This window comes from Bombina bombina, chromosome 11, assembly GCF_027579735.1.
Source record: "Bombina bombina isolate aBomBom1 chromosome 11, aBomBom1.pri, whole genome shotgun sequence".
Taxonomy (NCBI): Eukaryota; Metazoa; Chordata; class Amphibia; order Anura; family Bombinatoridae; genus Bombina; species Bombina bombina.
In genome coordinates, this window is record NC_069509.1 from 20332963 (window position 1) to 20356457 (window position 23495).

General features: G+C 37.2%; 1 protein-coding gene across 1 annotated transcript in view; it reads left to right on the forward strand.

Moving 5' to 3' along the window:
- LOC128641603 (uncharacterized) overlaps positions 1-14101 on the forward strand; it is a 75667-nt gene extending 61566 nt beyond the window's left edge. The window contains exons 3-4 of the mRNA XM_053694142.1: positions 165-238; positions 12660-14101. Of these exons, the coding sequence (XP_053550117.1) occupies positions 165-238; positions 12660-13057 (472 nt within the window). The 3' untranslated portion in view covers positions 13058-14101. The remainder of the gene's footprint in view (positions 1-164; positions 239-12659) is intronic.
- Positions 14102-23495: the final 9394 nt, after the last annotated feature.

Sequence of the window (23495 nt, forward strand, 5' to 3'; positions counted from 1 at the left end):
AAAATTCATACAAAAAGAAGATGCACTCTCTTATGCTAATATATGTATACTTTTAAATGTATAAATAAATAAATTGTTAGGTCTAGTTACTATGAAATAAGGGAATTGTCATTGATAAAACATTTCAGAAAAAATAATAATAATATTACATTTTTATTCTGCAGTGCCAAACGTAAGCCTGTCGAAACAGAAATAGCTTTAGTAGAAACATTGCTGGAAAATGCCAAGAAGCTAACAGGTACTCATTGTATAATTTGTTTGTCTTAACTAAAAATAAAATATATATTTAAAGTAAAAAAAAAAGATGCACTCTCCAGGATTTATAAATAAGTCACCTTTATTTCTTGTGACGTTTTGGGGTTTCACCCCCTTTCTCAGACAGAAACCTTTTTTCTGTCTCAGGAAGGGGGTGAAATCCTGAAATTTCACAAGAAATAAAGGTGGCTTATTTATAAATCCTGGAGAGTGCATCCTTTTTTTGAACTTTATAATTTTGTTTGGAAGCACCCTGGGTGGCTGATATTGTGAGTGCTGGCCTCTACCCATTTAGCTACGTATATATATATATATATATATACACACACATATACATATATATATACACACACATATACATATATATATATACACACACATATACATATATATATACACACACTCACCGACCACTTTATCAGGTACACGTGTTTAATTGCTTGGTAACACAAATTGCCATCACATGGCAGCAACTCAATGCATTGAGGCATCTAGACGTGGTGAAGACGACTTGCTGAATTTCAAACTGAGCATCAGAATGGGGAAGAAAGGGGATTTAAGTGACTTTGAATGTGGCATGGTTGCTGGTGCCAGGCGGGCTGGTCTGAGTATTTAAAAAACTGCTGATCTACTTGGATTTTCATGCACAACAATCTCTACAATCTCTATGAAAAAATGGAGCCCATCCCTGCCACAATGGGCCAACCAGAGGGTTTTTCTTTTGCTTTATGGATTTTTGGTAAAACGTATATTACCGGTCTTATAGGATTGTCAACATATAAGGCATCTTTAAATGTCTCTGTAATTATATCCTTCTTAACAGCCAAATCAAAAATGTTTTTAATTTCCCTATTTATCTGGGCAGTTGGATCTCTACTTAATTCCTGATAGACTTGATTGTCAGCTAGCTGTCTGTTAATTTCTGCCATGTAGTCAAGTTTATCTAAGACTACAATGGCTCCGCCCTTGTCAGCCTCTTTTATGATAATCTCTTTATTATTTGTACTCATCCAAAGGTAAATTTTTAACCATTTGCTCTTTCTGTTGGTTAATATTCTCTTTGTATTTATCAATTTCCCTTTGTGCAAATTCAACAGTCCAGGTTATCAAATCAAAGGAACATTAAGAATATTTTCAAACTTGTCAGTATGTTCTTTACGGTCAGCAAAGAGAGTTGGACATGTTGACATTCTTAGTCCTCTGGGAATACGTTGTACCTTATGATATTCAGATAAGGTTATGGCGTGTAATTCCAACACCATTTTTTTCTTGCTCTCTTTTACAAAGAGTCTGCTCGTGACCTCAGAGGGAGAAATGTTTAAAAAGTCTCTATTTCCCATAACATTAGAGTTGATCTGTTGTGCAGTTTCCTCATCATAAAAAAACATCTTTGGACCCACTGGTACATCTGTGGTAACATTTGTCATACCTTCATCCATAGTAGTATGCAAGTACTTCCAGTAGCAATACGTATATAATAACCCAAGGAGTTAGGAAAACAGCTCACCTTTCTATTTCTTTTTCTTTGTGGGGCAAGGGATAGAGGACTTGCCAGGTCCCAAAATAATCCAAAAACAAAGAATATTCCAGCCTCCAAAATTCTTTAAAAAAACCTTTATTGTCACATGGGGTCCTCAGCAACAAACATACAACGTTTCAAGCCTAAGCAGGATCTTAATCATGTATAATTTAACATACACAGGTAAATGCCTTTATATACCCTCACCTGTTATTCATCTTCCTGTGTTACACTAATTGCACAACAGTGCCATTTTGTGGATACAAAAATCAATGTATCACAAAGTTATCACAGGAAGAGAATACCGGCCACAAAAGTATGAGTGGGCACACTATATGCGAAGTGTCTGTGGGGCCACAAAAAAGGACGGTATACATGACTTTAATTTGGCTGTTGATGACAACAAACAAACAGAGATAACCCAGTCCCATACCTATGTAAGAAGGGCTACTATTAATGATTGCCAAAGTAAAATCTGTGTAACAACAACAAAAACATCTTATGACAAAACCTGCACTCCAACTGATGAAACCACTGTTGACTGTAATTCTAATATACAATCCACTGATGTGGAAGTAGGTATTATTTCACAATCATCTGTTGGACTGAATAATACTCAAAATTGACAATGTATATCGATAGCTACCAGTCAAGATGTTAATTTGAATTTAACCAATATGGCCTTTACCAAGTCTTTTTTTTCTATTCCTGATGAAATGGTGGGATCATATACTGCAGTTGTGAATGAAGTCACTAAGCAAATGTATAAATGTGTAAACACTGCACCTAAACACGATATGATGAGAATGACTGTGAGTGAGTGTGGTTTTGGTTTGAATGATATTGCACAGCACACTAAAAATTCAATGATACTGAATGAGAATTTAGTTAATAATTTGTCTTCTTACACTTTAACTAATGAGGAGGAGATAGCCTTAAATAAAGGTTTATCTTTTTGTTTAGATAATTTTTGCAATGAAGTTATGGTCCAACAAGACCTCCAAAAGTTTTTTAGGAAACTTAAATTGAAAATCTACTTTGCTATGCAAAAGGGACACATACAAACACTTGACACAGAGATTGCTAATAATATTAAGTTTAGCAATGTTAGGGAATTTGGTATATCTAAAAAGAGCACTTTTACACCTGCAGTTACACATAGTACAGCCACCTATATGAATTTGGTATAAAGAGAGATAGACAATCTTCTTAGGAGAGAGAGAAAAAGAAAATTGGTAGAAAGAAATAAAAAAGATAAATCTGCTATTGAAACACTTATGAAAAATAAAGAGATTATCATAAAAGAGGCTGACAAGGGTGGAGCCATTGTAGTCTTAGATAAACTTGACTACATGGCAGAAATTAACAGACAGCTAGCTGACAATCAAGTCTATCAGGAATTAAGTAGAGATCCAACTGCTCATATAAATAGGGAAATTAAAAACATTTTTGATTTGGCTGTTAAGAAGGAAATAATTACAGAGACATTTAAAGATGCCTTATATGTTGACAATCCTATAAGACCGGTAATATACGTTTTACCAAAAATCCATAAAGCAAAAGAAAAAAACCCTGGTAGGCCCATTGTGGCAGGGATGGGCTCCATTTTTTCATCTATATCTATTTTTCTAGATAAAGTACTACAGCCATTTGTTAAAAAAGCTACTTCATATGTCAGGGATACAAATTACTTTTTATCCAAGCTGAAAGATCTAGGATATATTGGAGAGAAGTGTATTTTATTTACTTTAGATGTTTCCAGCTTATACACTTCCATAAAACATACGAGTGGCATTTCAGCAGTAGAAAATCTCTTGAGATCAACCAGTAATTATACTGAAATGGAGATTTGTTTTCTAATTGAATTGCTCTCTATTATATTGTATCATAATTATTTCCTGTTTGGAGATACGTATTATTTGCAAAAACAGGGGACGGCAATGGGCTCCAATGTCGCCCCCACATAGGCCAACATTTTCATGAATAGCTTTGAGGAATACTATGTATATCCTCATATTTTGTTCCAACGCTATGGCGCCTCCTGGTGGAGGTACATTGATGATGTGTTTGGCGTGTGGGGGGGCGACGTTGGTAGCCTTTTGTCTTTTGTACAAGATCTGAACAATTCAGTCACAGGACTTAAGTTTACTCTAAATATGAACGAAATAGGTATTGAATACTTGGATACATATGTATACAATAAAGGAGGATTTTTGAATACAGATCTCTATACCAAGAGTACTGATAGAAATAATCTGCTAAAATATGGCAGTTATCACCCTGAAAGTATATTCAAGGCTATTCCAAGGAGCCAATTTACTAGAGTAAAACGTATTGTATCAGATAAAGAACAATGTAATCATAGGCTGGAACAGATGGCCAATACATTTTTCAATAGAAATTATCCCCCTACATTAATTGCAGAACAACTAGATGTAATTACTAAGGATATAGATGTAGAGAAGAAAAATAAAAAACAGGAAGTAAATTGTATGATCTTTGTCACACAATTTAATAGATTAAGTAATAAAATTACTGGCATCTTAAAGAAACATTGGCATATTTTGAGGGACTGCAGTCCTGAGGTTATTGAATTCAAATAGAATCCAAAGGTAGCCTACAAGAGAAATCAGAGTATCAGGGACATGTTGGTGCATTCAGATATTGGTAGCCATAAACAAGATAGTCAAAGGACTATAGGCCCAAAGAGACATGGTTGCTACCCATGTCTGAATTGCAGCAACTGCAGTTCTATGATAAAAGGAGAGAACTTCTTTCACCCCATCAATGGGAAGAAAATTTAAAATCAACAAATATCTAACCTGCAGGACAACCCACTGTGTATACCTTATCAAATGCCCACGTGGGCAAATTTATATAGGCGAGACCTGTAGAGAGGTAAGGGAGAGGATAACTGAACATAAATCTAATATAAGATGCAAAAACAAAGAAGCTCCAGTTTCCTCTCACTTTCTCTCTATGGGTCATAACATCAGCCAACTTAGGTTTCAAATTTTAGAACAGGTAGATAGGCCCAGAAGGGGTGGAGATAGGGAACGATTGTTAAAAACCAGGGAGATCTTTTGGATATATAAGTTGGAAACAATGAGGCCCAAAGGGATGAATAAGGATTTTGACTGGAGTCTTTTTTTCTAAAAAATTATTTCCTAAAAATCTTTTTCCAAGTCTATTAGATTGCCGAGATAATATGTAAGACATTATAGAGTTGATTGAATTATTTTTGTAAAGGTTGTGCACAATACCTATTTTTAATATATATGTACATGGTTTTATGTTTTTTTAAATAAATGTTCTGTATACACATTTATTCTCTTCCTGTGATAACTTTGTGATACATTGATTTTTGTATCCACAAGATGGCACTGTTGTGCAATTAGTGTAACACAGGAAGATGAATAACAGGTGAGGGTATATAAAGGCATTTACCTGTGTATGTTAAATTATACATGACTAAGATCCTGCTTAGGCTTGAAACGTTGTATGTTTGTTGCTGAGGACCCTATGTGAAAATAAAGGTTCTTTTAAAGAATTTTGGAGGCTGGAATATTCTTAGTTTTTGGATTATTTTGGGACCTGGCAAGTCCTCTATTCCTTGCCCCACAAAGAAAAAGAAATAGAAAAAGGTGAGCTGTTTTCCTAACTCCTTGGGTGATTATATGGTTCAAGATGATAGAAAGGCAACAGTAACTCAAATAACCACTTGTTCCAACCAAGGTATGCAGAATACCATCTCTGAATGCACAGCACATCAAACCTTGAAGCAGATGGGCTACAGCAGCAGAAGACCCCACCGGTGCCACTCCTGTCAGCTAAGGAAACTGAGGCTAAAATTAGCACAGGCTCACCAAAATTGGACAATAGAAGATTGGAAAAATGTTGCCTGGTCTGATGAGTCTTGATTTCAGCTGCAACATTTAGATGGTAGGGTCAGAATTTGGCATAAACAACATGAAAGCATGGATCCATGCGACAATGAGTTCACTGTACTCCAATGGCCTCCACAGTCACCAGATCTCATTTCAATAGAGCACCTTTGGGATGTTTTGGAACGAGAGATTCGCATCATGGATGTGAAGTCAAAAAATCATGTCAACATGGACCAAAATCTCTGAGGAATGTTTCCAACACCTTGTTAAATCTATGCCATGAAAAATTAAGGCAGTTCTGAAAGCAAAAGGGGGTCCTACCTGGTACTAGCAAGGTGTACCTAATAAAGTGGCCAGTGAGTATATATATATATATATATATATATATATATATATATATATATTTATAGTATTCAGAAAAACGACTGCACTCTCTGGTTTTCCATAAAAAATAACTTTTAATTATAAATGGTTAAAAATAGGGAGAATACATGACATTTCAATGCCTTACTGGCATCTTTATCAAATGTCCCCAAAAGAACAAACACCACCATAGTGATGTCCCAGTGGAAAGCATTCTTGTAAGTGTGATATATCCAGAGTTATATAGACCTACCCTTGTGAGCAATCATATGCAGCTGGTGTTGAATTCAAAACCAGCACTCTGTGTGCAACCTCGCACGTCCGCCTTACTTCGTAGATGGAGCATACGGACCGCATGGCTAATTTCCATATCCACGGCCCTATGTGTACGCCCATATGTCATCACTCGCTTAATTGATAGACAATTTAGATGAATACAAACGACAGCATAATTCATGATCCATGATCCACCATCCCATTTAATTCCTGTGGACAAGCAACACCACCACTCAAGGTCGCAGCCGATTGTACCCCTTTAGGCCCTCTGCGTACCGTGGGAGCCTTGCCTTTACTTTTAGGTGCAGCGTGTGAAGGTGCCGCCTTGGCCCTGCTAGTACCTGCATTAGGCCACGAGCGCGAGGAGGAGGCCCTAACGGCTTCCCCTCCTTTATTGTCATCCATGGCGGAAACCCTTGTACAGACTTGCGACCCGCCTGTATTACCTCCATGGTTCCCTTAAGGCCCCAAGCCCTGAGACACACTTGCCCCCATTAAAACCTCAGCCTCACCTACTGGAGACCTCAATTGGACCTCACTTGCCCTCTGCTTTCTAATGGGCTTACCCCCTTGAGTGGGTGTCCCCCCTGTGGTCCTTCTTAAATGTGGAGACCGAGGGGGACAATCCGCGCTCTTCACTACCCAAGTTCCGACTGCCACGACTGGAAATGATGTCACCGGAAGTGATGTCAGAAAGTGCCACGTGACCGGAAGTTGACACGGCAGCCATCTTGGATGGGGCAAACACAGCCAAAGACGCTGAGGCCTGCGCAACGCCAGAGAAGCGATCCTGGTACTGAGCCAATGCCTAGCGCCAAAATCTAGACACTGCTCCTCTGGCTGATAAGCCTGAGCAGGCCCAGCCTCATCCTCCAGCCCACCCGGCTTAGGAGAGGGAGACAAACTTTGGCTCCCCTACCGAAGGAGAAGGAGGGATAGAAAGCCCCAAAACATGGCCCTGACCCACAGTAATAGTCCCAGAGGGAGAAGGCGCAACCCATTTGAAACTCGGCTTTGTTCCATGCTGAAAGAACTTCCAGGGATCCACAGGAACAAAGAAGAAGTGGACTCCCTGCACATCCCATATAAAGGGTAAGTAAACCCCTCCCAACTCAATGCAACATTGTAACAATACACAAACAGCATCAGCACTCACTCAACCCAGCCGTAATCCTTAGCTACACTCCAGGATAGTCGCCCTTTCTATATGTGCAGGTGTATATGTGGTTATAAAATTAAGTTGGTTATCATTGGCTGTCTGTTCACTAGTTTTAGGCGTCAGTAACATATCCTGAGTAAAGTCGTCCAATTTCTCCATTGACATACTGATGTCTTTTTTATCATAACCCCATTTGTTCCAACTGGGCTGTTAGTAACTCTGGTTCAGAGTTATTCCTAACCACTCGTGTGAGTTGAAAGGAAATTACCCCTATTTTTTGATGTCTGGGGTGATAGCTAGAAGCTAGTAATAACACATTTCTATCTGTAGTTTTTGAGTATAGGGAAGTCCCAAATCTGACTACTTCTCCTTCTCTCAATTTGAATATGTTGAGATCTAGGAAGTGTATTGTGTTGAGATCAAATTTTAACTTAAGCCTGATAGGTAAATACTCATTATTTAATTCCTGTACCCATTTAACTAAGTTTTCTGAGTTACCTCTCCCAATTAAAAACAGGTCATTAATGTACCTTGTGTAAAAATGTATCTTTGGATGTTGAAGTGGTTTCATCACATTCAACTCATACCATAACATAAAGGTGTTGGCATATAATGGGGCCATATTTGACCCCATGGTCGTCCCTGTTGTTTGGAGGTAATAGGTGTTTTCAAAACAAAAATAATTCTTGGTCAAGCAATTTTCAAATAATTCTAACAGAAAAACCACTGGGGGCCCCTCATAGTCATTGTTATTGGTCACTATGGACCTGACAGCTTCCAGCCCATCAGTATGTGGGATTACTGTATATAAGCTGTCTACGTCCATAGTGACCAAAACATCATCTTCACATAGGAAATCAAAATCCTTTAATTTCCTAATCATATCTTTGGAATCCTGTAGATATGAAAAATACTGCTGTACAACTGGTCGTAGGTAGAAGTCAATAAATTTAGCAACACCTGAGAGTAGGGAGTCCCTTGCTGACACAATGGGCCTACCTGGAGGGGGGGAATAATGAACTTCTGGATTTTAGGAAGTAAATACAGAAGAGGGGTTTTTGGAAAATCAACCGTGAGAAATTCACTTTCCTGCTCAGTGATATAATTCATTTGTAAGGCAAACATAATAATCTGGTCCACAGCTTTTTTTTAAATACCAGTGGGATTGGTGGACATTTTTTGTATATGTTAGCATCTGATAATTGCCTTAATTCCTTTAATCTATAATCACAATAATCCTGTATGACTATAGCGCCACCTTTGTCCGATGATTTGATTTTTTGCACCCTGGAAGTTGTTGTGAGTAGTTGTAAACCTGGAGTGCAGTCATTTTTGGAACTATATATATATACACACACATACAATCCAATGGAGAGCTTAGCACACACTTTCAAGAGTACTTATTGCCAGGGTGCACTTCAAATGTAATAATGGTTTCCAAAAAATAGAAAGCACTCTCCGGTCTTATAATGAAACACGAGACAATCCAGTGAATAACTGGCAAAAAATGTACATATATAGCACTCAACAAACCTCTATTTAGGTAAATTCAAAGAGATGGGCAGAGAGGAAAGAATAATGGTGTGAGCAACCAGTTCGAGTGGTTTAGGTAAAACTTAACTGTTATTAATTATAAAAAGAAACAACATATATAGATAATAGATAGATAATAGATAGATAGTTGATAGACAGATAAATAGATATATAGATAGATAATAGATATATAATAGATAGATGATAGATAGATAGTTGATAGACAGATAAATAGATATATAGATAGATAATAGATAGATAATAGATGATAGATAGATAGATAGATAGATAGATAGATAGATGATAGATAGATAGATAGATAGATAGATAGATAGATAGATAGTTGATAGACAGATAAATAGATATATAGATAGATAATAGATAGATGATAGATAGATAAAAGATGATAGATAGATAGATAGATAGATAGATAGATAGAAAGATAGATAGATAGATATATAGATAGATAATAGATAGATAATAGATGATAGATAGATAGATAGTTGATAGACAGATAAATAGATATATAGATAGATAATAGATAGATAATAGATGATAGATAGATAGATAGATAGATAGATGATAGATAGATAGATAGATAGATAGATAGATAGTTGATAGACAGATAAATATATATATAGATAGATAATAGATAGATGATAGATAGATAAAAGATGATAGATAGATAGATAGATAGATAGATAGATAGATAGATAGATAGATAGATAGAAAGATATATAAATAGAAAGATAGATAGATAGATAGATAGAAAGATATATAGATAGATTATAGATAGATGATAGATACATCTCAGATAGCTGCAAAGCCGGTCACAAGATTTCTTCCACAGTCCTTACTGATTCTCTCATTGAGAACTTCAGAGCATATAAGATACAAATGCTACAAGCACAAAACGTTATATCCAATGAAGCGTGCTGTACAGAGGTACAATGCAGGTTCCTGCACACCCTGCACCATGTGTAACTCATAACTAGCCAGGAAAACATGGCTGAGGTGACAACTCTAGGCAAGGTATAAATCTCTGTCAAATACAAATAATAATGAGCGCACTCCAAATATCAAATAACAACACAATCTCATAATTATTTATAAGTTCTTCATAATAATATTACACCTAAAAGGGACCAGGTGAGCACTGGGATTATTTGAAAGTTTTTCTTAAAGGGACAGTCAACACTAAAATTGTTATTGTTTTAAAAGATAGATAAGGACTTTACTACCCATTCCCCAGCTTTGCACAACCAACACAGTTATATTGAATGTGTGGAAAGGTGATAACTAAGCGCCAACTATATAACGCAACAGACCTCCAGCTCTAATAAATTGGCACCTAGTTGCCAAGGGTGGATTCAATTTTAAGATTAGTCAAATACCAAAGGTAACAATAGGTTGAAATAGTATGATTTAATACATAAGATAAAAAAGTTGGTACATTTAAAATTATACAACAATTAGTCATGGATCCATGTTACACTTTAAAATATATATTGAAACACTTTAAAATATATGCGATAGACATTATTTGTTAGATTTTTGTTGTTGTTATTTATTGTTCTACAAGCATTTTTAAATTGTTCCAAGTGTTTCAATATATATTTTAAAGTGTAACATGGATCCATGACTAATTGTTGTATAATTTTAAATGTACCAACTTTTTTATTTTATGTATTAAATCATACTATTTCAACCTATTGTTACCTTTGGTATTTGACTATCTGCCCATAGACCCTGCCTACGTTGTTTGGCGCTCTGATGTCCAATCTTACAACACAGTTATATTAATATACTTTATATAACATGTAAACCTCTAAATGTCTGCCTGTTTCTAAGCCACTATAGACAGCCTCTTATCACATGCTTTTTTATTTGCTTTTCACAACATGGGAGTGCTAGTCCATGTGTGCCATATAGATAATATTGTGTTAACACCTGTGGGTTGTGGCTGACACAGCACTAATTGGCTAAAATGCAAGTTAATAGATAAATATAAAGTCATGTGATCAGGGGGCAGTCTGCAGAGGGTTAGATACAAGGTAATCACAGAGGTAAAAAGTATATTTATATAACTGAGATAAGGGGCAGTCTGCAGAGGGTTAGATACAGGGTAATCACAGAGGTAAAAAGTATATTAATATAACTGAGATAAGGGGCAGTCTTCAGAGGGTTAGATACAAGGTAATCACAGAGGTAAAAAGTATATTTATATAACTGAGATAAGGGGCAGTCTGCAGAGGGTTAGATACAAGGTAATCACAGAGGTAAAAGTATATTTATATAACTGAGATCAGGGGCAGTCTGCAGAGGGTTAGATACAAGGAAATCACAGAGGTAAACTATATTAATATAACAGTGTTGGTTGTGCAAAACTGGGTAATAAAGGGATTATCTATCTTTTAAAACAATACAACTTCTGGTGTAGACTGTCCCTTTAAAACAAATCTTGGTACATGAGATCATTTCAACAGGCTTTTAATACAAACGTAACATATTTAAACCATTGTACTAGTGCTTCCAATGTGTAAATGCCCAAATAAATATATAAAAAAGTTGTGCATCCCTAAACAATTCATCCACACACAATCTGGCCACTATAGCCATTAGGGAGATTTTATTTGGGTCACATGTGCCCGTAACCAAGTAAATACGCCCCAACCAAGAGGGCAGTGACTACCAATAGGAGCTTCTATTCATAGAGGCCCATTTATCAAGCTACGAATTGAGCTTAAGGGGCCTGTGTTTCTGGCGAGCCTGCAGGCTCACTAGAAACACAAGTTATGAAGCAGCGGTCTAAAGACAGCTGCTCCATAACGCTGTCCGCCTGCTCTGAGCAGCCGGACAGGAATCGCCACAATTCAACCCGATCGAGTACGATCAGGTTGATTGACACATCCCTGCTGGCGGCCCATTGGCCGCGAGTCTGCAGGGGGCGGAGTTGCTGGTGCTGCTGGTGCAATGCTGAATACGGAGAGCGTATTGCTCTCCGCATTCAGCGAGGTCTTGCAGACCTGATCTGCACTGTCAGATCAAGTCCGCAAGACCTTTAGTAAATAGGCCTCATAATCACATGACTATAGTGGATATTTGTATCTGTGCTGGTGACCAGGGGAGTCCATAATAACCAAAAGATATTGAATTAAATAAATAAAGTAAATTCAGTAAATAAAAAATAATTCATTTTTTTCCCCTTGGGTTCCATGTATACCCCAACCAACATGGCAGCTTCAAGCTAAACAACTTTCTATTTTATTTATTTTATCTAATTGACTTTGTTCTCTAGATATCCTTTGTAAGAGAGTAAACCTAAGTAGAATCATAAGGCAGCAGTGTTTTAAAGACAAGTGCACACACCGCTGAGCTTCTTTAAGCCTAACTAGATTAACTCTTTAATAAAGGATACCAAGAGAACAAAGCAAATGTAATAACAGAAGTAAATTGGAAAGGTTTTTAAAATTGCAGGTTCTATCTTAATCATGAAAGTTTAATTTGACTTTACTGTCCCTTTAATTTAGCATTGCTTCTCATTAATATTTTTTAGGATACCTATAGGAGGTAACAATGTCAGGATTGACAACTAATGCTACTAATTGGTTAATGTTTAGTGTCAGACAATTAGAAAGTAACACCTTTTTCTTTTGGTTTGCTTTAGGAATCATTCCCTTTGTTGTTCTCACACATCAATCTCATACAAATCGGAAGGCAGTTGAAAAATGTTTTGAAAACATGGGAAGAAGTAAAATGTTTAAGGTGGAAAACTACACAGCAGAAGATCACTCAAAAATCAGAGAAACAGATGAGGCTGTCCTAAAGTTTCTGTATGAAACACTGAAGGATGCCAAATACCAACTGACAAAGGAAAGGGACCCCAAGAAGGAAAAATCTGAGCGCAAAAAATTTGTCTATACATTTCTGTTAACCAGTGGTATTGAAGAGGAAAAGGCAAATAATGTCTATAAATTGCTGTTAACCAGAGGTATTAAAGAGGAGAAGAAAGAAATAGATACGGACAACAACGAACCTCCAAAATCAGGATGTTATGTGATGTGATGTTTTATTGTCACTTTACACCATTGTTTCTCAACCTGTGATACTTGTAGCCTGTGGGCACCTGGAGCTTAGGTAAAGGGTACTCAGTGACTTGCTAGTTTATTATTTTATGCCTCTCTTTTTTCAGCATAATAATATTCACATGTTGTAGTAGGTGGTACTCAGGGCAGCATTGTGTGCTTTTAGAATCACTTGCAACAAAAAAAGGTTAAGAAACACTGGTTTACATAATACAGATTTATTTTTTTCATACTTGCTAAAGAGCAGCATCCTTTTTTAGTATTAACAACTTCCGATGATATCACTGTGCAAATTATCCTGTAATGCCTACCAAACTGCCTGCACAAAGATGACAAATACAAAGGGATGATTAAAAAAATGTAAATTAAAAAAGGGAGAGGAACGGTTTTAACGGTATGAAACAAATGGAAAAAAATAACCAAAAACTTGTGATTTTAATATGAGCAATAAGTTCTTCCTGCCTAACTAATGTGTGTGCGTGTTTGTATTTATGTACAGTATATATGTAGGTATGTGTATATGTGTGTGTGTATGTATATGTCTGTGTATGTGTGTGTTTGTGTATATGTGTAGTGATATGTGTGTGTGTGTGTATGTGTGTGTGCGTATATGTGTGTGTATGTATATGTCTGTGTATGTGTGTGTTTGTGTATATGTGTAGTGGTATGTGTGTGTGTGTGTATGTTTGTATGTATGTGTATATGTGTGTGTGTATGTATATGTCTGTGTATGTGTGTGTTTGTGTATATGTGTAGTGATATGTGTGTGTGTGTGTATGTGTGTGTGCGTATATGTGTGTGTATGTATATGTCTGTGTATGTGTGTGTTTGTGTATATGTGTAGTGGTATGTGTGTGTGTGTGTATGTTTGTATGTATGTGTATATGTGTGTGTGTATGTATATGTCTGTGTATGTGTGTGTTTGTGTATATGTGTAGTGGTATGTGTGTGTATGTTTGTATGTATGTATGTATGTGTATATGTGTGTGTGTATGTATAAGTCTGTGTATGTGTGTGTTTGTGTATATGTGTAGTGGTATGTGTGTGTGTGTGTGTGTATGTTTGTATGTATGTGTATATGTGTGTGTGTATGTATATGTCTGTGTATGTGTGTGTTTGTGTATATGTGTAGTGGTATGTGTGTGTGTGTGTATGTTTGTATGTATGTGTATATGTGTGTGTGTATGTATATGTCTGTGTATGTGTGTGTTTGTGTATATGTGTAGTGGTATGTGTGTGTATGTTTGTATGTATGTATGTATGTGTATATGTGTGTGTGTATGTATAAGTCTGTGTATGTGTGTGTTTGTGTATATGTGTAGTGATATGTGTGTGTGCATGTGTGTGTGTGTGTGTGTGTGTGTGCATGTGTGTGTATATGTGTATGTTTGTATGTGTATGTATGTGTGCATGTATGTTTGTGTATGTGTCTGTGTGTGTATATGTGTATGTTTGCGTATGTATGTGTGTGGTGTAATATTTTGAATGTGTATGTTTGTATGTGTATGTATGTGTGTATATGTGTATGTATGTGTGTGTATATGTGTATTTATGTGTATGTTTGCATGTGCATGTATGTATGTGTATATGTGTGTGTGTGTATGGTGGTATGTGTTGAGTGTGTATGTTTGTATGTGTATGTATGTATGTGTTTGTGTGTGCGTGTGTGTGTGCATGTGTGTGTATATGTGTATTTATGTGTTGTGGTATATATTGAGTGTGTATGTTTGTATGTATGTGTATGTACAGTTTGTATGTGTATATGTGTGTGTTTGCATGTATGGGTATGTATGTATGTATGTTTGTGTGTGTGTGCGTATGTGTGTGCATGTGTGTGTATATGTGTATTTATGTGTTGGTGGTATATGTTGAGTGTGTATGTATGTATGTGTATATGTGTGTGTTTGTATGTATGTTTGGGAAAACATGGTAAAAACAGAAGTCAAAGAGGAATTTTGTAAATGAATTTTTAAGCTTTACAACTGTTGATTATCAGCAACTATGACATTGAAGCCATAAACTTGCAAGGTCAGTAGTTCTAAAATGGCGTCATACGCTAACAAGTTAGAGCATGTAAATTATGTACTACAATGTAGCTTTAAAAGTACAATGTAAAACGTTAAAAAAAAGGAAGAGGAGCACAAAAGTGAATGCAGTCCGGAGTTTTTTATTCAAACGTAGCCATAGAAACAACAAATGCATTTAGCATAGTGAAAATATACAACAAACAACAGTAGAGTGAATACAGGGTTAAGACCCTTGGGTAAAATACAGAGGGTACCTTAAGCCAAAACGCGTCAGCCGATCAGTCATACAGCTTAAGGTACCCTCTGTATTTTACCCCGAGGTCTTAACCCTGTATTCACTCTACTGTTGTTTATTGTCTATTTTCACTATGCTAAATGCATTTGTTGTTTCTATGGCTACGTTTGAATAAACAACTCCGGACTGCATTCACTTTTGTGCTCCTCTTCCTTCCTTTTTGATTGTATCTTATTTTGGCCTCAGAGTGAGCACTTTGCGAGTGTCAGTGTAACTGCAGGGGCCCTTTACATTGGCGCAAGTAGCAAGGTATCAGGAGATATGGAGCACGCCGCCATAGGAGGCGGGCCCTTAGGCACCACTTACAGATGGAGGAAGAACCGAGCAGCACCTGATTACAGAGAACAGCACAGAGGGGTCTGGATATACTACTCCGGGACGAATTCTGTTGACCTCCGTGAAGCAAGAGGTGGGTGTCTTAATGGAATTTGTGCACTTACTGAACCTGAAGTTCCTGGGGCACATTGTAATTAGCGGTACTAGCGGTATCCTCCTTGCATCAAACACCCGTGTGGGAGGGGGAATCCTCTACGGGGCACATCCAATACCTGCGTTGCTATTTGAGCCACTTATCCAGGGATTGTGTGTTTTTCAGCAAACAGTTTTTCAATACTTTTTGTGTACACTCCTTCTATGGGTATTGAATGAATGTTTAGGCTCATGGGCTTTACATAGTAACACACCTGTGATACACTATTTTCCCCTTGTAAGATGATTGACACCCCATGCTAGCGGCCGCAAATCTGCAGGAGGCGGCATTACACAGGCAGTTTACCAGAACTGCTTGTGCAGTAATAAATGCTGACAGCATATGCTGTCGGCATTTATCGGTGTGCGGCGGACATGATACGCTACATCATACCATGTCCGTCCGAACTTTAATAAATCGGTCCCATAGTGTCTGAGTGTAAGATGATGTCATAGGAGATGTCACTAGAGATGTAATTGATTATGTAATCAACACTATGTGTGATGTCACCCAAGACACATACACATATATACACACATACATACACACACACACATATACACACACACATATGCACATACACACACACATATATACACACACATACATATACACACACACACACATATGCACATACACACACATTTACATACGCACACACACATATACACACACACACATATACACACACACATATGCTCATACACATACATTTACATACACTCACTTATATACACACACACATGCACACATACACACACATATATACACACACATACACACACACACATTTACACACACATATGCACATACACACACATTTACATAAACACACATATATACATACATAAATACACACACACAATCACACTACACACACTACTGATAAACAAGCAGTCTTTTTACGAGTGAGTATTTATTGTAACCAGACTTACATACACACTCACATTCCACACACACACATACATATACACACACATACAGTACACACACATATGCACATACACACACATTTACATACATTCACTTATATACACACACATATGCACACATACACAGACATATGCACACACATACACACACATATACACACATACATATGCACATACACACACATTTACATACACACACATATATACATACATAAATACACACACACAATCACACTACACACACTACTGATAAACAAGCAGTCTTTTTGCGAGTGAGTATTTATTGTAACCAGACTTACATACACAACATAGGTTACACAAAGTTCCTAAAAATCACATTCGTTTGAATCTACTGTGAATAGTACCTAATAGAACATGAATAATATATGTGCAATCAAAGAGTGACAGATGAATTAGTAACAAATTATATGCTCGTATCTATAGTAGTACCAAATATCTAAGACAAATGTGTGATATAATAACATAAAGGGAAATGATACAATGTATACAAAATTGCTTGTAACTTCTTAGTTATGTCCCAAATGTATTAAAACAAGGGATACTGATGTTAGATATAATAACATCCGGTGGAATGATACTATGTATCCAGAAAATGCTTGTAACTCCTTGGTTTTGTCCCAGATGTATCAGAACTGGGGATACCAATTGAAGTAGGTGAACGATTCAGAGAATCATACCTATATATCCTTCCATGCAGGTCTGGTAAAAGTGTCTCTATATAAGTAGAGGTGATCTTTAAATCATGTGCAAAATAGTGTGCAGTTAAAAAATAATGATCGAGTGAAAAATAATGTCCTATATAAGCATAGGTTAAAGCTGCTTGACCGGTCAAGTATATTCTTGGGTCTCTGTTTCAGGCTTATCGACATTTTAAGGCTTGTCAGCTTTTATGTTCCGCTGTGTGGCAGACTTACCTGGCTGTGTTTCCTGGCCAGCGGCGTTCTCCGTGTGTGGCGAGGTACTCACAGTGTCTTCACTGCCTCGATCTCACATCTCAATCAGTTGACTAGAAGCAGCCTATCAGAGAGTCCCATCCACGTCTTCTTCTTTTTATGATGTCTTTGATTTTTTTCGGCTCCGCTGTTATCAGATCATAGAATCCGTACGGTATTCCAAGTATAAGATAACTCCACAAATTAACTTCTACGCGTTTCGGCACCAGACTGCCAGACTCTGGTAACTCGTAATGGCAGCGCTATGGAGGGTGAAATAATGCAACTATGTTGGTGTTAGTTTCGAACCCTGTTTAGTGCAAAACTCGTAATCTAGGTGTTGGTTAGCAAATATAAGCCAAATTTCATAATTAAAGTCTTAACTTAACTCCAACAAATCTAATGGAATTTCCTGGAGGTATAATGCAACTACCTAGGCCAAAATAGTCGTATGTAACTTAAATGAATCAACCAGAGATATTTATAACAATTCAATGGGGCATATTTATTAAGCTCTGTATGGAGCTTGATGCCCCTTGTTTCCGGCAAGCCTTCAGGTTCGCCGGAAACAGAAGTTATGAAGCAGCGGTCTAAAGACCACTGTTCCATAACTTGTCCACCTGCTCTGAGGCCGCAGACAGAAATCAACCCGATTGGGTTCATTGACATCTCCTGCTACCGGCCAATTGGCCACAAATCTTCAGGGGTGGCATTGCACCAGCAGTTCACTAGAGTCTCTCTCAATGTCATATAGGGAGATATACAAAATTTAGGAAGTGAAGTGAGCCCAATGTTCTCTTTTCCAAAAAGAGAGTTTCAGCAAGGTTATCTCACAAAGCCTGTGCCCAATCACCAGAGTCCGTGTAAGCAAAAATGTGCAGCAGAAAAAAGGCCCCTTCTCTTCCCATGTGCAGAGTTTTTGTCTGAGACTATACCCCTCCTCCATTTCTAAATCATTCAATGAGGAACGCTTATAGTGTGAATGACAACTCTCATAGGCCACTTGTTTATTTTGCTTCTGGTAACTTAAAGTGAATGTCAATTTTGATGCAAAAGTGCCCGGTTTTTAAAATAACGATTAAAAACAGGGGCACTTTAATTCATAAAAATTTACATATCACTCCTTTTGTGAAAAAAAACTTACCTTTTAATCTTCACAGCAACTCCAGCTTCCCCCGGTCGTTGCAAGCCATTTCTGATGTCATCCTCCAATCACGCCTTCCTGCCCCCCCGGGGGAAACAGTGTCTGATTCAATGCTGTGATTGGAGGAAGCTGGATTCCTCATTTTAGACCCATGAAGAGGCTTTGCGACGGGTGGAGGAAGCTGGAGCTGCTGTGAAGATTAAAATCTAAGTTTATTTTTATCAACAGGAGTGAAATGTAAATTTTGATGAATTAAAGTGCCCCTGTTTTTAATCAAATTTTTAAAAACCGGGCACTTTAGCATCAAAATTGACATTCACTTTAAATCCCTCACAATTAAGACTTTGAATGAGAAATTTCATTATTAAAATATTAAATGTTTCTCAAATACAGGATTTATATTATTTCAGAAAATATTAATTTAATACACTTATGATTTCCTAGTTTTAATAAAATATTGAATTCATTTTATATGGACTATTTAATTTGACTGAGTATGTATTTATATACGTATTAATGTTAGATATGTGTATAATTGTATATCTGCTTATATATAATACATATATATCTGGTATTGTATAGGAACATACATTAAGATATATATGCAGGTGGCCCTCGGTTTACTCCGGTTCAATTTGCGCCGTTTCAGAATAACAACCTTTCTTTTCAGTCATGTGACTGCTATTGAAAAGCTTTGGAAAGCAAAGTGCACTAATTAAAATAGCCAGTAGGTGGAGCTTTCCGCTTGTTTTGCAGCAAAGTTATGCAACTTAAAGGGACAGTAAAGTAAAAACTAAACTTTCATGATTCAGATAGGGCATGCAATTTTAAACAACTTTCCAATTTACTTTTATCATCAAATTTGCTTTGTTCCCTTGGTGGTATTTTTAAAAGCTAAACCTAGCTAGGCTCAAACTGATTTTTAAACCGTTGAAAACCGCCTCTTAGCTCAGAGCATTTTGAACGTTTTTCACAGTTAGACAGTGTTAGTTCATGTGTGTCATATAGATAACATTGTGCTCACTCTCGTGAAGTTATTTCGGAGTCTTCACTGATTGACTACACTTCATGTCTCTCAAAGGCACTTAGATAAGGAGGCTGTCTGCAAAGGCTTAGATACAAGGTAATCACAGAGGTAAAAAGTATATTAATATAACTGTGTTGGTTATGCAAAAACAGGGAATGGGTAATAAAGGGATTATCCATCTTTTTAAATAAGACAAATTTTGGTGTAGACTGTCCTTTTAACAGCCTGAAATTGATCTGTGTACACAGAGCAGACATTAGCTATCGAGCAGCCACTTCCCTATTATCTTCCTGTCTAGCAGATTGAGGTGAGGGTGCCTAACTGCTTATTAATCACTGTAGATTGAAATGCATAGAATAGATGCAGACCCAATATTATCTAACATGCTAACAATGCAAAGAACTGATTGCAGAAAAATTCAAGTAAAAAAACGTTTTTGTTTATTAAACTTAGTTTGATGATGATGCAGTCTGTTGTGTGATTATTTAATTAGGTGCTCTTAGCAAATGTTTTTGTTCATTAAACTTAGTTTGATGATGATACAGTCTGTTTTGAAATTATTTTATTAGGTGCTGTTAGCAAATGTTTTTGTTCATTAAACTTAGTTTGATAATGATACAATCTATATTATTAGGTTTATAATGCTGTTTAGCATTTAAAGTCTTCATTTCAAATCTTTAAAAATAATGTATTAGGTGTTACTTATGACAATTTTTAGAGGGGCCTGGAACCTAACCCCCTCACTTCCCATTGACTTACATTATAAACTGGGTTTCATTTTACAATAGTTTTGATTTAAAATCATTCCTCCTGGAACCTAACCCTGGCGTAAACTGAGGGCTACCTGTGCTGAGGTGTATTAAATATCTGAAAATTACAGACACAAGTGATTTCATTTAGACTTAGTTTTCCATTTTCTTGCATATGAGTATAACAAATGTTTTTCCCAGACAGAGATGGTATTGAAGAAGTACAAAGAGACTTATTGGCCTCTATTTATCAAGGTCTGGCGGACCAGATCCGACAGTGCGGATCAGGTCCGCCAGACCTTGCTGAATACGAAGAGCAATACGCTCTCTGTATTCAGCATTGCACCAGCAGCTCACAAGAGCTGCTGGTACAATGCCGCCCCCTGCAGACTCGTGGTGTCAATCAACCCGATCGTACTCGATCGGGTTGATTTCCGGCGATGTCTGTCCGCCTGCTCAGAGCAGGCGGACAGGTTATGGGGCAGCGGTCTTTGTGACCGCTGCTTCATAACAGTTGTTTCTGGTGAGTCTAATGACTCGCCAGAAACACGGGGCATCAAGCTCATTTCGGAGCTTGATAGCTAGGTCCCATGGTGTCTTGTTTAAATATACACAAGTGTTAAAATGAACTATTTTCCTGAAAATTTTCTTGATCTCAGATATAACCGTAGACTGGTAATTTAATTTAGAGATCAAATCAGAGAATACAGTGTTGTAAGGTTACCATTTAGACAACTGTCTTCTCTTTGTACTTTAAGACATTCTGGCTTGTCAGAAGTGTATCTGAACAGTCTGAGTCTTTAGATGTAACCAGTTTGGCTAAAATGTATTGAGTGATATTTTGATATACATCAAGGATACAGTCTGTATATTGAATTTGGAATATTTGTCTGTTTTTGGGAGCAAATGCATTACATCCTGATTCCTTAGAAGTCCTGGTCAGTGAGTCAAAAAGTCTGTATCAGAACTTATATCCAAGGATAAAATTTCATATATAAATTAATTCTTTATCTATATGATTATATATATAAAGAGAGAGAGAGAGAGAGAGAGAGAGAAAGAGATCTTGCTTACAGTGTCCTTACAACTTACCTGACAACATACATTTTATATACTTTCAGGGACAATCCCCCCTTTAACTGGGTAATCAACTCACTCAAGGGAACATTGGGAATACACAATAATAAACTCACTCAGTTTTAAGAATACCGCACCCTGCCTCCCTTGTCTATGTGCTGGGAAACATTTACTCTGTAAGTCCTTATTAGCCTGGGCGTGTCCACCAGAAACAGTTCCACAGTCTCAGCTCCCTTCTGTGCTCTGACCGGGCAAATATAGCAAAATGGGACAGTGTTTTGGGGTGTGTGTAAAGTGAAGCGCTGACCTCAACCTAAAAACAAGCCACTCTTGATGAACAATCTCCTTCCTAGATAGTTTATTTAGACTAACAATTGCTGGTTATTTAAAGAGGGTGCTTACAGTGTTTTAGGTAATGATTTACGCGTTTGGCTTTATGAGTGAGAAAGCATCGTTATGGCCCATAATGATGCTTTTTCCCTACCGCTGCTATTACAGGTCTTGTCAGAATAGCTGTACCGCACACTTTTTTGGCTGTCACCCAACGTCAGTACTGCACTTTTAAAAAAGTCCTTTTTCAATGGGACTTCCATAGCGCTGGTATTACAAGTTTTACTGTGAGGCCAAAAAGTGAGCGGTACAGCCTAAAATTACAAGATCCGTACCGCCATCTAAAGTCAGTAGTTAGGAGTTTTACGCTACAAAGCTGTAACATAAAACTCATAACTAAACTGCTACAAAGTACAATAAACACCCATAAACTACCTATTAACCTCTAAACCGAGGCCCTCTTGCATTGCAAACACTAAAATAAAATGATTAACCCATAATCTGCAGCTTCGGACTTCGACGCCACTTAAATAATGTCTTAACCCCTATTCCGCCGCTCCTCGACATTGTCGCAATGATAATAAAATTATTAACCCCTAAGCTGCCACCCTCCTGCATACAAAAAACTATTTAAATATAATTAACCCCTAATCTGCCGTCCGCCCACTCCGCTGCTAGAATAAACCTATTAACCCATAAACCTAACCTTAACGTAACCCTAACACCCCCTAACTTAAATATATTTAAATAAATCAAATATATTTAAGTTAGGGGGTGTTAGGGTTACGTTAGGGTTAGGTTTATGGGTTAATAGGTTTATTATAGCAGCGGAGTAGGCGGACGGCAGATTAGGGGTTAATTATATTTAAATAGTGTTTAAAAAGAAATTACTCCTAATCTAATAGCCTTATCAAAATAAAAAAGCCCCCCAAAAATTAAAAAAAAAACCTAGCCTACACTAAACTGCCAATAGCCCTTAAAAGGGCCTTTTGCGGGGCATTGCCCCAAAGAAATCAGATCTTTTACCTGTAAAAAAAATACAAACAACCCCCAAACAGTAAAACCCACCACCCACCCAACCAAACACCCCAAATAAAACCCTATCTAAATAAACCTAAGTTAACCATTGCGCTTGGATGAAGACTTCTGCCGGCTTCGATGAGGACTTCTGCCCCCTGGATGAGGATGGATTTTCGGTCTTCAAAAACTGTAAGTGGATCATCGGGGGTTAGTGTTTTTTTAAGGGTTTATTGGGTGGGTTTTATTTTTAGCCTAGGGTTTTGGGCAATGTAAAAGAGCTAAATGCCCTTTTAAGGGCAATGCCCATCCAAATGCCCTTTTCAGGGCAATGGTTAGCTTAGCTTTTTATTTGGGGGTTTTGTTGTGTGGGTGGTGGGTTTTACTGTTGGAGGGTT